An 18357-nucleotide genomic window follows, 5' to 3' on the forward strand; every position below is an offset into this window, starting at 1 on the left:
ACTTCTGGTAGAGGAAGTAACAGATAAAGACAGATGAACTGTAACCACTGAAACTTTTACATCTGCTGCTGTAGTTTTCTTTTGGGGCCTGAGAAACTCACTGAATCTGTCCCATGTGTTGAGCAAAGCAAGGAGGGGGTAGTCGTGTTCTTTCATCTTCCTTGTAGGAGAAACTACTTTACTTAGGGTATGAAAGTGAAGAACTTAGGGAAGCAAAACAAAGTTGGGCTTTCCCATTTTCTCAGCATTGGCAGGTTTGGCTGGGATCAAAGTAGCGCTCAAATTAATTCATTGTTGGGCAGCTAGCTGCCAAAGTACTGATGAATTAAGTCTAAGCATCGTGGCAAATAGCCAGAGCTGCAGGTCGATAGCAAATCATACAGCAGTAAGGCATTCGTAAATATCGTTAATTTCTGTTGATGAGAGCAGCAGGTACTTTTCACTGTTTCTGGGCTGCTAAGGAAAATACCAAAATTGATAGAAACCCAAGTTCAGCTTCCTGTGTCTCATTTTTGAGGTCTTTTTTGTATCTGCGTTACCTCTGCAGTGCCTGTTGGAATAAGGGTCTTGCTGGTTTGCAGACCTCGGAAGACAACACCGAGCCAGCAGTTTGCTCAGAAAAGGTTTGCTCTGTTAAAAAGTCCACGCAGAATTTTCAGTATTGAAATACTTGAGCTTCAAAATCATGCCGTCCTCCCCTTCAGGGGGTTGGCGTGTCTGCTCGACTGTTGGGTGCCATTGGTAGGGTCATCTCTTACAGCAGGATTATTTGTGGGGTGGTGGTGACCCTCATTCTGTGTCCCCGGGCCCACCCCCTTGCGGTGCCAGACTTGGGACATTATGTGTGTTGTTTCTGCCTGATGTTTATGCCGCCTTTATGTTTTCTTTTGCATGTTTTCTCGGCAATAGAGAAGAAGAAAATGAGGTGAGTAAAACTGATGCCTTTCTTGCTGTAGCTCCTGAGACATGCGTTAGCCCAACATATTTGACCTATAGATTTCTCAAGTCGAGAACGACTGAGGGCCTGGACAAAGCAAAGTGATGTTTTTCTGCGGTGCCTCTAGTTCAGTGATTAAATCCAGAAGGGAAACACCTTCAGTTTCACGTCTGCCATCTACACACAGGGATGCGATAGCAGAGTGTGAGGGTGCCCTTGAGTCACTTGGTGTAGGTAGATGCTGCTTTCTGCACCATGAGAGGATGATTATTTAAGGACTTAATCTGTAAAAGAAATCAGTTTTGCTGTGTGTGACTCAATGAATTTAAGGGGAAAGGAGAAAAATTGGAGGAACTGGAAGAGTTTGTAATATCCTGGCATAGGGCTGACTGCTGCTAATAATTTTTGATGCTGTAGGATCATACCTGCTCTCTTTCTGCTGGTGAGCACGCTGTGTGTCCTGCCTTTGTTCCCAGTCAACTGAGAGCTGCAGGAACACTGCTGCTTCAGTAATCGTGTACCTCTGCTGAATATGCAGAGTGAACTTGTATCGCCACTTTCTTTCTGCAAAATACCCACAGCAACGTTTTGGAGAATGTTCCCTTTCTGTAAAACATTAAAGGAAGGAGAACTCCTCTTCTACTAGAAAGCTTCTGCTGGTAATTGCTACCTATTAAATTTCAAAAGCTACCTGTAGAGTATGGTTAAAATTCTGTAAGTCATGTTTTGTTAAACTTGGTGTTATTTAAAAAAAAATAATCCCTGGAAGCGTGAGCACATGAGGGTGAAACATTTGTCCTGAAATGCATCATCTTTGCTGAATAGACTATGAAGAGGGGAGGAATAGAAGCTTAGCAGCTCCTTTTTTGCCTTCAGGTCTTGTGTTTTGTGTAAAGGTGGATGTATCCAAACACCATTATTCACATGTGAGCTCGGATTTCAGATTTGTTGCGCTTGAAGTTAGAAAGGTTTTGACAGAAACATTGGCATATTTCCATAACTGTGAATTTTGCACATAAAATAATTTCACAGAAGTTCTATCAAGAAAGAAAACTCTTAAACTATGATTGCGCTGTATTTACTGTATTTTAAAATACATGTTTTGGTTTTTTATATATATATAATTGGTATAATAGATGAGTCCAGTGTCTGATAAGAATTTGGAATCATGTTTGTGGAGACTCCTGTGAGACATCAGGGTATGGTTGAAGATTGGGACCTGCTTTCTTACTCTTCTGTTCTCCCAAGGCACATAGACAGGTTGGGGTAAAAAGGTGTGAATTTCTGGTCATGTAGGGATAATAATTGACCCAGCAAATGCCCAAAATTATGTTCCCTTGCTCTTTGGAAGGCCAAGCCTAGTGTCCTATGGGAGGGTGGTCTCAGCATTCAGACACTCAGAAACTCCTACCATATGGGCTGGATGCTTGATATTGTCCTTTATTCTTCCATAAATTAGTTTATATACACTTGTGTTTTAGTGTATGGATAACTTCTGGTGTGCGGATTCTTTTGAAAACAGGGACAGTATTTTCAGCATGGCTTTCTGGAGATGGTTGTGTGACAGTCGTGTGTTTCAGAGCTGGGCAGGTGTGTGAACATGCACTTTCTCCCAAGGTCACTGTTTGGGTGGCCTTTTAGCCATGGCACTCGTTTAAAAGCATTCATGAAATGGCACCCATATAAATAACACCCATTTAAAAAGCGTGCTTTTATTTTTTGTACCAGTTTTTCCAGCATGCAGCTAATCATCTGGTGAGGATCAAATGTGTGCATGGGACTGGGCTGGGTAGCAGAGACTAGTCATGTAGAAACCATGACATGGTTTTCACAATTAAAATAAGCCCCTATGTGTTTCATCAAAAATGAGGATATTTTTGCATATATGATGTTCAAGGGTGCAAATAGAATGGGGTGGGGTTTCCATTCCACCAATGTCTTATTTAATAATTTACTATGGTGCCTTTAGCCTGAGCAACTATGCATTGTTTTATAAAAGTTAAAGGGTAACAAAGTACGTAATAATTCACAGTGGGTTGCAGGAAACCACTGCTGCTGCCAAAGATGCGTTCATGCAATAATTATGGGAGTAAAACCCAGCTCTACAGTTTTTATACTGCTACAACTGCTTCCATTGGAGACGTGCTTCTCACACAAAAAGTAATTACCCTAATGCAATTTGGATTTACGGGGATAAAGATTATTGGCAAGAACACCCTTTTACCACGGTGCCACAATATTTATCTTTAGGGATTGCACTCCTGTGACACAGCTTTTGCGCAGATGATCCCTAAGCTTTAAAATAGTTGGAGAAATGCTAAGATGGGTAAATGTGCAGTGCTTTATGCTCTGAAAATTCCTAATCTTGGGCTTGGACAGGTAGATCCTATAAGGTAAGAGGCTCCTGTGTTGAAGGACCTTTGTTACTGTAGACTTGCCCCACTTCTGAAGCCAGGGTTCAGTTGCAAGCGCTGTCACAGCAGCTTTCTTGGAGATCCTGAGCTCCTAACGTCCTAGAGAATATGATTTTTAGCTCATTAGCGTTGAAAATGAACGGACTTGCTGTAGCACAGTCTGCACTGCAAGGTGGCGAGTGAGGTCCTGGGCAGGAGACAGCACATAGCTTCTGGGTGAGATGCACACGGAGCGTATTACAGCCAGTTGGCCTGGAGGTGACAGAGTCATCACGCACGACTGGATCCTGATGGGAATTCTTGGAGGTTGTTATATTAATACTGATCTGTACCTGAGCCTGGAAAGTTACTAGGAATTACTAATGACTGAGATAGGCTGTCAGTGGGGCGTGGGAAAGGACGGGGCTTAAAATTGCCACACTAATTCTTGATAGTCTGAGTTATGCTGAAACCAAATGCATCCAGGTGCGGTCTCCTGGGATGTGAAAACAAGAGCACTTAAAGATTAAAAAGGCAGGCTATTTTGCAGCCTGGGACCACAGAAACAGCACAAATAAAGCGGTACTATATCTTTAATTAACTTTAAATGTTGCACTCTATCTCTTTTTGTAATAAACCAAGAATTAAATGAAAAAAGAAGTTTCAGTTTGGTCATTAATAAGTCAGTTAAAAAGCCTCAGCTCAAACCCTGAAGGAGGTTTTGCTCCAAACTGAAAATGACTGGATAATTGATTTTGTTCAAGAGAGCCAGGCACAGAAGGCAGAGTGACTGTGCTATCCCAGACTCCAGCCCAGGGTATCAATTTCTATTTTATCATCTTGAAAAATTCACCAGGTAAAAGAAAATTGTTCTGTGTGCCTGTAGAACAGAGTTCGAAATTCCCCCAAACCAATTCCTCTAACTGCATCTTCTTCTTTCGCAGGGCAAGCCTGAAACCGTGCAGAAAGCTGGCTTTATCAAAGGCCCAGTGTTCAAAGGCATTGCTTCGAGTCGCTTTTTGCCCAAAGGCACCAAAGCAAAGGTTAATCTTGAGGAGCAAGGAAGACAAAAGGTGTCTTTCAGCTTTAGTTTAACCAAGAAAACCTTACCGAATAGATTTCTGACTGGTCTTGGAAACGAGAAACAAAATGAAACTCAGAACTCCCCAGCAGTACCCCTTCAGACTGACTTTAACCCCAAAAGTAAAATGGACCTGGGGGATGCTGCTGGTTCAGCTGAGGAGTCTTCACCTCCAAAACCGAAGGTAGAATTAGGGAAGATCCATTTTAAAAAACATTTACTCAATGTCACAGCGAAACCGCCACCAGCTACAGCAGCAACGCTACCGCCACCGCTGCCAGCAGTGGCACCAGTAACAGAACTGGTGGCACTGGCTATGGACTTCCCCTCAACGCCACCACCTCCCCCACCTCCTCCTCTGCCGACAGCATCGATGCTGCTGGCGACACCAGTTCCTGCAGCAGCAGCCTTGCCACAGCTGCCGGTAACACTGATGTCGACGCTGTTGCTCTCGCCGCCTGTGGAAGCTGAAGTCCCCGCTTTGAAGGAGCCATGCCACGTGGCACCTAAGGAGGCTTTGGAGCCGGTCGTTAAGCAGGATGCAGTATTGCGCGGTTCAGAAGAACGTGTAACTCAAAACACACTCGAGCAGACGGAAATAACTCCGCAGAAGGAAGATTCCCATATTGGGAAGGAGGATGAGGTTTCCGACAGCTCAAAGGGTGCTCCCCTCTGCTCCCGGAGGCAGGGATCAAAGAGAAAGTTCTCCCAGTCCGACGGCACGCTGCTGGGTTCTGAGTCTGATGAAGATTCGGTGAGGACCTCCTCCAGCCAGCGGTCACACGAGCTGAAGATATCCAGTACGGAAAAGGAGAGAGATCCTAGACGAAGCTCCACATCCCTCAGAGGTGATGACCTGGGGAAGTCCTCCTCACGCTCCAGGTCTGACAGGGATGAGAAGTACTCGAGCTATTCAAAATCAGAAAGAGATTCGCGGTATGTGTCCTCCCGCTCTCGATCTGATAGAGAGAGAAGGCGAAGCCGGTCTCATTCCCGTTCCCGATCTGATCGGGGCTCCCGAACCAGCTCTTCCTACTCGAGGTCGGAGCGCTCGCATTACTACGAATCTGACCGCAGATACCATCGGAGCTCCCCGTACAGGGAGAGGTCGAGATATTCCCGTTCGTATGCAGACAGCAGGGCGCGAGAGAGCTCGGACTCAGAAGACGAGTACCGGAGGACACATTCCAGATCCAGTGACTCGAGGCGTACGTCGTCCCACTCCTCCTCCTCCTACAGAGACTCGAGGACTTCTTACTCTAAGTCGGACAGGGACAGCAAAGTAGAGTCGTCTCATGCCGATGTGGAGAGGAGAGGAAGGTCATCTTTGAAAGCAGATAGAGATTCAAAAAGGACTTCAGAAAGTGAAGTAACCAAAAGGTGCTCTCCCCTTGATGAGCTAGGTTATCGAAAGGGGACATCCCATTCTAAGCCCGAGAGTAATGTGAATTCCTCCCGTTATAAGTCCACCCCTTCAAAGACCCCCGCACCAAAGCCTGATAAATTTAATAAGAGTTCTTTCTGTTGTACAGAATCGATCGAAGAAATAAAACAGCAGTCTAATTCTCTAGATTTAGAGACCTCTTGTCTAAAAAGCAATGAGATTAGGGTGTCCATTGCGAAAAAATTTGAAAGGGAAAAAAGACTTTCTCCATTAAATCAGTTAAATGATTCGCCCACTTTTAAAAAGGCAGATGAATCGAAAGTGGGTTTTCCTAACTCGATGTCCGAGGAACTTACAGGAAATGAATGCCACGACAGTGTTAAGGAACAAGAAACTTTATTAAAGATAAAGCACGATCAGTTAAGAACGTGTTTCCCCATGGAGTTGAGTGTAAATGGGTCCCCGGAGGGTAGGGCTGGTGCTTTGGCAGCTTCCAGTGCCTCCAAAACAGAGGATGTTGCTGCGTCTTCTGATGATAGCTTGTGTCGGTCAGAAGCGTTGCCTGTCATGAAGACAAGTCCATCGTATCTGTTGCCATCCAATGGGTTTGAGACCGTGTATGTGTCTCAAGAGCAGGAGCCGGATGATTCTCAGGTCCAGTCCAGCGAGTGCAACAGTCTGTCTAGGGAAGTGGAGGCTCCGGCCCCGCAGCAGCAAGAGGAAGCCACCCCTTTACCTGTCATGAATGTAGATCATACTAAAACACTTCAGAAGCTGGATGATCAGGCAGCTCCATGCGACAAAACCAAAGAACCAGTTTTTTGCTACATTTCAGATGATGCCACCCCTGCTTTGTATCATTCAGAAGTTGAAATCGGAGTGGAACTGGCAGATGTAAAAGTTACGTCTGAGACTTTTCTGGACATGCAGGTAGAGCCGCAGACTGTTACGTGCGATTATGAGAGCACAGAGGATCACCACTCAAAGTCTGCCTGTGACGATGAGCACAGTCATCTTTCCCATAAAATTAGCCTGGCAGTGGAAAGCTCGAGCAGGGATTCCTCCCAAGATGGCTGTTCCTCAAGGCTCAGGTCGGACCATCCCGTGCTGGAGGAAAGCGTCTCTTCCAAATGGGATGTGCCACCACCGGATGGACATTGTGAGCTGCTCCAGCATTCGGAAGCTGAAGAGGTGCTCGAGTTGGATACTCAACACGTTGATCTTGGTTCGGCAAAAGGCAAGCTGTCATTCAAAGATGAACATTCGTACTATTCAGAAGTGCCGCTTGAGCACCGCAGCAGGGAGGTTGCGGAAGAAGGTGCTGTGTCCACTGAGGGAGTTGGGCTGGATGATTTGAGAGTTCGGTGTCCTGGCCTATTGGCCGAGAAGGACGAGGGAAATGAGCCTTTGGTGGCTTCAGCTTTTCCAGATGCCTTGTTTCCCTCTTGTGATGTCATCGTCACTGCAGAAGAAATGGAGACGGTGACTCAAGCCCCGATGTGTGACAGCAGTGGCAACGCTGCTGAATTTGTTCCCCTTAGCCATGACGATTACTCTGACATGGGGGAGAGTGACAGCGAGGGGGGCAGCGAAGACAGCGACACGGAAGACTCCGATGATGATGATGGCACGCCCCGGAAACGGCTGCAGTCCATTGTGGTAGTACCAAAGAACTCGACCATTGCCATGGAGGAGAGCAGCCCCGGCTCCTCATGGAGCAGCCAGGGCAACAGGCGCTTCTCTGACCACTGGGATGAGGAGCGACCCGAGCCCAGTAGACCGTACTACGAAGAGAGATCAGAGAACATGGCGAGTAAAAGTGGTCCACAAGTAGAGAGTCGATGTTCTCCTAGAGGGATGGAGAAGAGTACGGCAACTTCTACTGAGCTTAGCAGGAAGGAGATGGAGGAGCTGCAGCCAGATCCATGCCAGGCTCAGAGCGATGGCGTTGACAGCACTAGTCAAGCAGACCTAACGGCAGACTCCCAGGGCAAACCCAGCGTGGAGGAGAGAATAATGTTGAAGGAGCTGATGGCTGTTGGTAGACCGATGGGCCGACAAGATGAGCAGCCATTCTGTTTGCCAGAGAGTTTTGAAAGCGCTGATAAATCCCGACACCAGATGAGCTCTTCCAAGCCAGACAGTAGGCAGGGAAAGGGTGGCCTTAACCAGTCTGGCCTTGGAGAGTTCTCCAGGCTGGATGGGTTTCATGCGGCAGAGGATCTGGGTGGTTTGGGCTGGGACTTTTCCCAGCCAGAGAAGCCCAGTAGCACCTACCAGCAGCCAGACAGCAGCTTTGGGGTCTACTCTGGCTACGTTTACCAGCCCGGCACGGGAGCCTACAGCGGCTCTCAGAGTTACTGGCAAGGCAACGGTTATTGGGATGCGAGGTCTGCTAGCAGGCCTTCTGCAGTTAATTACGAACGAATTCAAGGGCAAGTACCAGATTCTCTAACGGAGGATCATGAGGAATTTGAAGATGACCGTTGGGACGATGACTGCAAACCTCGTTTTCCCAGCCCCTCAAGTAAATGCCAGATGCCCGGGCAGAAGGAAAAAGGCTCAGTGCAGGCGCACGAGATCAGCAGCAATTCAACCAAGGAGTCGGCGCCTGGTGGGGAGAAGAAGGAGGAGGTGAAGATTTTGGAAAAAAACGATGCAAAAGACCGAGGTCCACCAAAAAAAAGACGCCCAGAGTTGGAGAGCGACTCCGAGAGCGACGTGGACTCGAGGGAAAAGAAGAAGGTGAAACTGGAGGGGGAGCAAGTGGAGCCCGTGCCGCAGGACTCCTCCATGGTCGGTCGGTTGTGTATCATGGACGACTTCAGAGACCCCCAGCGCTGGAAGGAGTTTGCCAAGCAAGGAAAGATGCCCTGTTACTTTGACCTTATTGAGGAGAATGTGTACTTGACAGAAAGGTAACGGATATTTTTTTTTTCTTGCCTATAGCAATTTTAGCTTTTAACATACATTTGATTCTGTGATAATTTTTTTCCTGGCCAAACTGGCATAATTTGGAGGGAGGAGGAGGGATGTCTCCTTCCCTATATCTGGCAAAACTGCTCCTATAGGAGACGACACTGGGCAAGTGTTTTAATACCCCCTGGGTCTCTGCTTCTAAACAGAACCCCCCTGTTGGGCCCAGACAGGCCCTGGTGATGAGAAGAGGTGAAAGATGGGAGGATAGGGGGGGAGGACAATTTATTTATACCCTCTTTTCAGTCATTCTGCAGCATCCCCTTTGTCCAGTGTTGATTCAGGTATCGGGCAAAACTTGTACGCGTGGGATTACTACATCAGCACCAAGGAAACATGTTATTCTTGTACCCGTGGTAGTTTATAGGATAGTTATTTTTTTTCCAAGCTTTTTACTTTTTTTTCTGTTGTCCACCGTTCCTCTGAACTTGGTGCAGCTACTTTAGAGCCCAGAGCTGTATAGCAGCATCACCTCTGGGCTTGCCAGATCTTGTCTGTTTAGCATCCCCAAATGCCAGCTTGCCCCCTCTCTGAAGACACAGGGAATCTGTCTGGGTGTGGGAAAGGTTTTGGGCAAACAATGTGTGTTTCCAAAGGCTTTGGTTACTTGCATGTAATTCTTTTTCATCTCAGATGAGTTATTTTAGATCTAACAGACTGTAATTTGAAATATCAGAGGGTAGCTGTTGGCTGCAGATTATCCTTGTCCCTTTTGCATGGTAACATTGAACAGGATATGATCTCTGGAAAATAAAAACATCTCTTTCTGAGCTTTAGGGATGGTTAGTAAGTGTATTGCTTCAGGGCTCAACTACCTTCGTCCTTGCCAAAAAAATGCTTGCTCTGGCTTCAACGCGTAGGTGAGAGCACCTTGCAAGCCTGTAACCAATTCTTACTCCTGGCGCAGACTGCGGTACGGCCTTCTGATGATTTATGCCTATTTTAAATCTTGCCATTTCCTTTAACTTTGTGATCCTTTTTCATCTCGTGGTTCCTCCAGGGTGGTTGAGTAACAGTGCTCCTGCCAGACTGCTGAGTACCAAGTGCCAGTGCCGCTGGCACCCAGAGCACCCGGTACAGCACCAGCTTGGGGCAACTGTGTTGGGTTTGGTGTGTTGGGGTCTTAACACTCAAGGCTTTGCCACGTCTTTTCTTCACTAAAATGTTTGGGATTTTTTTCATGTATGTAAATATGTTTTAAAAGATATTGATTCAGAGTCTGAATCAACCACTTACATGCAGATAAACCCTGCTATTTATTTCAATCCAAGGGTTTTTTTCTTACGCCTTTTTTTTTTGTCTTGCTGGGATCCACGCTCCATAGCATTTCCCTAATCATCTCACAGCAACTAAAAAATGCCCTACCTTTTCTGTAACTATGGTTTTGTTTTCTTTTCATTATCTTATTTGACAGCAAAGCAGAAGCTTAAGTAGCTAAACCCTCCAATTTGCTTTATTAAAATAATGCTATTTTCAAATGGTACGTGCATTCAACTAATGGTTTATATATTAATACAGGTTTTCTCCTGGCCTTTGGATCAGCAAAACCAAGTGGACTATTACAAAGTAGCTGAAGTTGAAAGGGATCTCTGGAGACTGTCTCCATTATATGTGATTACAGAATATAGTATTTCATGAGAGGCTAATCAAAGTTTATTCTTCTAGCTTAAACCTGAGAGCTTGCGCTGTGTGGTGAGAAATCCTTTGTCTAGAAAAATTAGGACTGAATTTTTTGGAAATTGGTTTCTTGTATGATGAAATGAAGGGTTTTTAAGCCTTTCTCTGGGTGTAGGTGTGAGTACATGCACGCATCTACATTGAAAGTAAAATTGGATTGTAGACATCAAGGAGAAGGGAAAAGTTAAATATCCTGGGATGTCTTTCTGAGAAATTGTCTTCTGTGATCAGAAAGTCATCACCTCCTGCTCAAAACACAGCAAGTATCCTTGGTGACCCCTGTACCTTCTTGTGGTTGTGCAAAGGTAATCATCCATATGTCCAGTTTCTAGAGAATAAATTTCCTCCAATAACAGCTGATAAAGATTGAGGAGTAACTTCTCTACCCAGATGCTGTCTAATCTGTATTTCAATGACTTATCCTCAATAGGAAGAAGAATAAATCTCACCGGGATATTAAGCGAATGTTGTGCGAATGCCCTCCTCTCTCCAAAGAAGAGCGAGCTCAGGGGGAGGTTGCTTGTGGAGAAGACTGTCTCAATCGCCTGCTCATGATAGAGTGGTAAGTAGTGTTTCATGTATTGCCAGAATTGGGCAGTGTTCTCTGTGAGGTAACTTGGGAGTCCCTAAAATAATCTAGACTTTCCTGTGCGGTGGCAATGAGCTATCTGTGTGCTCTCATTTTCATTGGCTGGTGTGGAGTGATCTTCAGAGCCTACACACCAGCACTGAAATCTGACCTTCGGTGATCTGCAGAAGGCTAGACCTTAAACCCCACTAGAAATGGGTGTTTGACCTCCCATTAAAAGGTGCTACAAATGCCTGGAGTCTTCTGCTTCTCAGCCTTAACTCTAGTCCATCATAAGCATTGTTGGAGGGTGTCAGAAATGCAAATACAGCTTTACTTCAGATCATTATTTCCTCCCAGTGTGTGTGAGTGGAAGGGAGGGGACAGGGTGCTTAGTGGGATTCACCCCCTGGCACAAGGATTGTCACCACATGGGGTGGGAGGAGAGGAGTCATCTGGCAGAAGCCTTGCCCTTTGGCTTTTATTTCATAGCCTAGGCAGTACATAGGGGAAGGGGGTATCTTGGGGGAAGAACCCCTAAAATGTGGGGAGAACAGGCCAGTTCATCGCATTTTGATGATCTGACATAGACGTGCAGCAGCATTACATTCCATGTGTTTTTATCTTCCTTCCATAAATAAACTGTCTGCATTTGCATGTTGACAGTCAGATGGTTGTGTTTTTTATAGCAAAACACGTTTGAAGGTTTTACACTGAATTTATTATGGTTACTTGGTATCTATTTCCCATCTGAGCCGTTTTTGTTATTGCTGTTGTCCTGCTGGGAATTGATTTGTTCCATTTCCATCCTTTAGTTCTTCCAGGTGCCCAAACGGTGACTACTGCTCCAACAGGCGCTTCCAGAAGAAACAGCATGCAGATGTTGAAGTGATCCTCACCGAGAAGAAAGGCTGGGGGCTGAGAGCTGCCAAAGATCTGCCATCGTAAGCCTTTGCTCTTCGAATGACATCCTCATGCTATTTTACTCCCTTGTGAAGGAAAAATATGATGCTTGCGTTTGCTTAGTTTCCCTGGCAGTAGATTTGCTGAGGTTCTACCAGCTTTAGATACTGTCCTTGTCCTCTGTCAGGTGTCCCTCTTGGTTACTGGCACCTGTGTATCCACTAACTGTGTGTTAGATCTCCCACTCTGGTTTTGCTCCCTTGTTGTTAGGGTTTCCAACAGACTTGCCATGGCTTCATCTTGTGTTTAATCTGTCTTCCCTTCTTTCTTGTCCCTCCCACCTCTGCAAGACTGACCCTCTTCTTGAACTCTCCTCTGCTTAGGACTACATGAAGATCCCGTGGGGATCCTTCCATGTTAGTCTGTTAGAAGTGGAGCCATTAGCTAGTAAGTGCTGGTTTAACACCAGCCATGCTTAAATATACAAGTCTGCATTTTACTCGTCTGTTTCGCTCAAGCCAGATTATATTTGCCTGTTGTGCCTGTATCAGTGCCTTTACCTGGTGTTGGGCACAAAGAAGCTGATGGGACTTGAATGCAAGGGCTGCATGGTGCTTCGGTCCCCTCCTAGGTTGGCAGCAGGATGGATGCTGATAATTTTGGAATTATGGTCTGGTTTGGAAACGGTAGCACTCAAAAAGTGAGTGTGACTGGGAAGAATAGTGCTGGGTACATTTTGCTTTACAGGTGTGTGTGCAAGGAGTAGGTCTGAGATGGGAATGCCCTCTCACTAGGCAGGGTGAGTTGCCTTCTGCCTTGCCGAGCCGGTGCTTTCTTATACTCCCAGTAGTAAAAAAGAGCTTTAAGTGAGGCCACAAGAGAAGAGAGAGGAGTGAGGACATTCAAAGAGCTGCTGGGGCCTGATGCACAAGGTGCAGCAGGAAGAACAAGAAACAGGAGACAAAAATGGGGTTTGCTGGGAGAAGGGAGGAAGGCGGGAGGTGTCTCCAAGTGAGAGGGCTGCGGCAAGCTGCCATGCTGCTATGGCTAGCAAGACTTGGGTGGATTTCTCTCCCCCAGGTTGAGTCCTCACCATTTGTATGCAGGTTATGTGGGTGTGGGTGTCCTGTCAGCTCCATGCAGGGTGCGTAGGAGTTGGTTGTGCTGCTCTGCAGATGAACAGCAGACTTTGTAGAAGAAATGGCTGGAGTGTCCTGCTGTGGGGAAGCAGTTTCACCAGGCTCTGATTTCCGTCTCAAAAGGCTGTGGGATGGGCATGGTGAGTCAGTTTGGCCTCAAGTACACCAGAGACCAAACTTCAAGACAACCTACCTAGAACTTAACTGTGCAAAGATTTTCTGTAACTCGATATTTTAGTGAGTTTCTGTGGAAACTTGATTTTTAATATTTTTTTATTGCTTCTGTTGAAGGTGGAGTTCTGAGGAATCCAGCCATGTTTGTGACACTTAAGAAAGCTGTAGCTCTTATGGCAGGGTTTTTTACTGCTATATCGACTATATGAGACTAATTCACAGGAAGGTACAGGGAAGAGTTTTGATTGCTTTAGAGGGTTATGCCAAGTTATCTAAAATGCAGTGAAAACAATTCTGTGGCTTCAACCCAGTATGTTTAATTGAGAGCAACTTCACACTGTGCTTATGTAAAAGATAACAGCGTTAAGCAATTGTTAAAATGAGTGACGAGCACTCTCCATCACTGTTCTGTTGCACAGCAGCTGTATCAAAGAAGAGGGTGAGCGTTGTAGCATTTTCTGGCTCCCGATTTTCCAGATTTGCCAGATAACCTGGCGAGTCCCTGGTGCTGCTGGACCTAATAACCTTTGCAAAAGCAGAGTCCTGTTGTTTTTGGAATAACACATGCACAGGGGAATGGCAGTGATAGGGACTGAAGCAGTGGTGCTGTCCTGTATGGAAGTATCACATCCACTTTTATTTGAAGTTTTAGGAATTTCTTTTGAAGAGAAGGTCTGGAGGTTGTGGTAAAGATGTGGCTGATAGTGAATAGCTCACCATAGCCAGCATTGTGTCTGCTAGGTGGGCTAGGGTCAGGAACGTTGAGAAAGGTGGGAAGGAGATAACTGTGTGAAGACCATCTTGGGTAAGAGGGTAAATAAATCAACAAGAGCAGCAAAAGTATCTACTGCAGTTGGCCTGTGTGTGTGTCAAGGGATTTGGATATGGTTCCTCAACATGCGATACAGTGAATTAAGTCAGGCTCGCTGGAACATTGCTTTTATTTCTGCATGTGCAGTTCCGAGAAACAGTTGTTTGGAGAGAGATTTGCAGACTGGCAGAACTTTACTGCACTGCTAAAGCTTGTCTTGGGAGAAGACAACCTCACCTTGGTACCCATCCCACCAGAAGACAGTCTGTGGATGGTCACAAATCCAGCGAAGGCTGGAGAGGTGGTACACCCAGAAGGAGATCTGTCCCACCTGATGTGGGTTTGTTCAGAGATATCCTGCCACTGCACCCCTGTTCTCAGGCTTGCAGTTTTGCGGTTGGGAACTTGAGGGGAGCTAACCCAACTCAGCAGCCGGTCATCAGAAGACCGTTGCTGACACCTTCATGTGGGTATCTGCTAAACACAGGCTGGGGAGGCATGTAGGAGAAAGGTACGGCTGAGTTATAAGCTGAAGGAGCAGATTAGGGTACCAGAACCTTTTCTAGGTGGACGTGGAGATGGGGAAAGATGGACATAATTTATACGTGTGGGCTGGAAGGCCACCACAATACTGTGGGAGGCGTTGGGATTAATGATGGCAAGGAAATGGCATGAGTGATACCTGCCCAGGACTCTGAATGCTTAGTCCAGGTGGAGCTGGGCAGGAGCTTTTGCCTTCCTGGTGCTCTCCTGGTTAAGCACAAGGGAAGAGTTGAAGGGTTCAGGGTGATACTAAGCAACAGAAAATGTAGGACAGGTATTAAGAAAGCGGTATCACAAGGCATCTTAGTAGACTGGAGAGTTTAAAGCCCATCTGCACTGCAGAATGCAGTCTGTGAGGTTTGTGTCTGAGCGTACGGGTAACTAGTTGTTCGCTTCCATCTCTGCTTTTAAATTCACCTTTCCTACAGTTAAAAAGCATAGTTTACTGACCCCTCACTTCACCCACCAGACCAGCAAGGGGCAGACAGGCTTTCCATTTCAGTTGAGGAAAACCATCTGCCAGCACCTTCTCTTAATACTCCTTATTTTCCTCTTTACATTGCCCAGAAGGTCTTGTTGTTTTATGGAATAAACCTTGCTCAAAGGGGGGCTTTATTCTTGTGTCTGTGCTTTTTGCTGTAATATACCTACCCATATGATAGCATAAAAAAATAAATTAATCACAATTGCCTGAGATTAAGGCATATAATAGTCATAGCTACACCACCAGGATGATGAGACTGCAAACTGTACTCAGAGAGCCCTTCTCAGCAGCAGTCGTTTTCTGTTCCTTAGTGTTGCTTGCTTGCAGCTAAGCAGAGTGATGCTGTTTTCCTCTTGGGCTTTGCAGCAACACTTTTGTCTTGGAGTACTGTGGAGAAGTGCTGGATCACAAAGAGTTCAAGGCTCGTGTGAAGGAATATGCCCGGAACAAGAACATTCACTATTATTTCATGGCCCTGAAGAATGATGAGGTGAGCAGTGTGATTGCTGTGCTTGGCTTTGGGGAGCCTGACTGGGCTTAGCCCTTGGTTACGTACCGCACCGACTCCCTGTGAACCCACTAAGCAATGTCCTGAATCTATTAAAAATGTTTTCATAAGGAAAGGAAACTTTGACTGTCTTTGTGTTGTTGTGCTTTACTTTTTTTTTGTTTTAACCCATTGCTCAGTTTCAACCTGGTCTAACCAGAAGTCTGGTAGCTTAACTGTATCCCAGTGTCCTTGGAGAGGAGAAATTGTCCTCCCAAGAGAAAGGATGGAGAATGGCCCATATCTTCCATGTGAGCAAACTTCTGTGGGAGAAAAAACGTGTCTGTGACCCAGCTTGGGGAGGTGCTTCAAGCCAAACTCAGCTTTCTTGGATGCCCAAGTAAACTAATCTAGGAGACATGCCAAGAAACCGTGTTTCCTTTCTTCCCTTGCTCACAGAGCTGTGTTAAATTGGGACACTTTTAGCTGGTAGAGTCCCTACATGCAGGATTGCTGTCATTGAAATATTTATATACCAGATGTTCTTAATTATTTATCTTTGCTTCAACTCTATGGGATTGTAGAGCTGCGACACACGGTGTGCAGCCTTGCTTACCTTGGGTGATGGGCCCCCTCTTGGTGAGAACAAAGTGTATAAATAGAAATGTAATTTTATTTTCTGCTTGTCACTTCTGTCAAGACTTTTTCAGTCTGGGTAGCTTTACAGTAAATGAGCTAAAAATACTCTGAATGCTTTTTTCCCTCTTCCCCGCCCCCCCCCCCCCCCGCCCCCAAAGTAAGCAATTTTTGTAGCTGCCATGGGATTGTTATGCGATCACAAGGGGGCACAGAGGAGTATTTCCAGTTACAAGAGGGAGGATGCAGTGATCCAGGACACGACCTTTCTATTCAAGTATGAGGCATGTGGCAGAGATGTTTGGCTTCCCCAGCCCTCATGGTCATTGTGCCACCTAACAGAGGGTTGGAAACAGATACTAGAAATCCAGGATCAATGCCCAACTGAAGAACCCTGTATTAACCTGCAGTGAAAACTAAGAAACATGTACGAGTTGTTTAGTGCTCTTCTTTTTTGGAGGCTCTTAATGTCACCTGCTCTCCAAACCAAATAAAGTTGATAGCTGGAGCAGCAAAGGGTGTTTGACTTCTACATAGGTTGTGTTCAAACATGTGGTGTTGGTAGCTGTACCACTTCATATCTCTGCCTGGTGCAGAGGAAGGGAGACTGTTTCGCTGTATTTCTTGTTTCTTTTCTTTTCAGATAATCGATGCTACCCAGAAAGGAAACTGCTCTCGTTTTATGAACCACAGCTGTGAACCAAACTGCGAAACACAAAAGGTAAACTGCTGGATCAAAGCTGCTGGCTTTTCACTTCCAACTTAGCAAGCTCAGAGTGAAAAGCATTTCTCCTTTATCTTTATGTCTCTTTGTTTTGGTAGTTGGTTTTTTTGTGTTATTGTTGTAACTTAATGAAATGGAAACAGCTACCTTTGAAATGGGCAAGTGCTGCTGATCCAGTTAGTAAATTTTAAATTTATCAGTGATGCTGTTTGAAGGATTAGCCTTGTTAATCTAAAACAAAACCAGAGCCAGGCCCGGCTTTTCTAATAACTCTTGTGATCTTGTTTTTTCCTTGCCTTAGTGGACTGTGAATGGGCAGCTCAGAGTTGGATTTTTCACTACCAAATTAGTCCCATCGGGCTCAGAGCTGACGTTTGATTACCAGTTCCAGAGATACGGGTATGTTTCAGCTCTCATAAGCTGCTGGAAGTCGGGTTTTGTGAGTGTTGGTGCAATGAAAAAATCCTGCTCCAAAGCAAACCGTTGCAAAGCCTCGTCTAACAGAGTGGTTCTAAATGAACTGGAATTCAACTATATAAAAAGCTACCTGAATAAAGTTTCTTCCATTTCTAACTCAAGAGATTGGGAGAGGAATTTCCCATTGATTTAATATGTCTTTTCCAGTGTCACTTTATTGCCTTTTTGTTCCACTTAATACCACCTCTCCCCAGTGGAAATTTCCCAGATAATTATTCTGACTGTTTCTTTCCCCCTGTCTAATCATTAATTACCCAAGCTCCAGACTTTGCAATACTCTTAAATAATGCCCCTTCTCCCCCACCCACTCCTGTTTTATGACTTTGTGAATACTTGCGGAGCTGTAAAACCAACAGATAGCACATTCCCTCTTCCTGTCTGACTCCAGAAGTGCAGGTGTGCAAGCTCCAGTATCGGCTTTGGCTCCCTTCTCTAAACCTGAGCCTAGTATTTTTGTATTACTGCTTGGCCAGGTGTATGGTGCAATATTTCACTCTCTTTATTGTGATGAGCACAAAATAGCATCTGACAGACTTGAAGCAGACTAATTATAAGATTAATTGTAGGTCTATTTTATAATTCCCTTCTAACTGAATACAGTTGTTTAAGGAATGTCTCCTCCTTTTCCTTCTGGATCCTGTCTTCTATGGCTCTTTCTGTAAGCAGGAGAATCGGAAATTAATTTTTAGTTGCGTTTTTAAAGTATTTGTGCTAAAGTGCCAGATGCTGACATGCAGTTTTCTGCTCCTGGTGCAAACTTGCAGCAAGGCAGGCAAACAAACTTAGCCTCAGCCTTTCTGGTTGCTCTTGCAGCAAGGCCTGTGGTATTTCTAGGCCTGTGTGGATGTCTCTAAAGCTGGAGAAGGTCATGTAATAAGCAGTCTACACACCCATAATTTTATTTTTGTTGGTATATGGCTTGGTGAGAATCCTGAGGGTTTTGTATTGTGGCCCTGTTAGGGC

General features: G+C 45.4%; 1 protein-coding gene across 1 annotated transcript in view; it reads left to right on the plus strand.

Annotated features, from left to right (window-relative positions):
• Window positions 1-18357, plus strand: part of SETD2 (SET domain containing 2, histone lysine methyltransferase) — a 67927-nt gene that overhangs the window by 14872 nt on the left and 34698 nt on the right. Inside the window, exons 2-8 of the mRNA XM_080385751.1 lie at window positions 910-925; window positions 4275-8713; window positions 10879-11010; window positions 11832-11960; window positions 15437-15560; window positions 16837-16914; window positions 17219-17316. Of these exons, the coding sequence (XP_080241877.1) occupies window positions 910-925; window positions 4275-8713; window positions 10879-11010; window positions 11832-11960; window positions 15437-15560; window positions 16837-16914; window positions 17219-17316 (5016 nt within the window). The remainder of the gene's footprint in view (window positions 1-909; window positions 926-4274; window positions 8714-10878; window positions 11011-11831; window positions 11961-15436; window positions 15561-16836; window positions 16915-17218; window positions 17317-18357) is intronic.

This window comes from Falco punctatus, assembly GCF_963210335.1.
Source record: "Falco punctatus genome assembly, chromosome: 4".
Classification (NCBI taxonomy): domain Eukaryota; kingdom Metazoa; phylum Chordata; class Aves; order Falconiformes; family Falconidae; genus Falco; species Falco punctatus.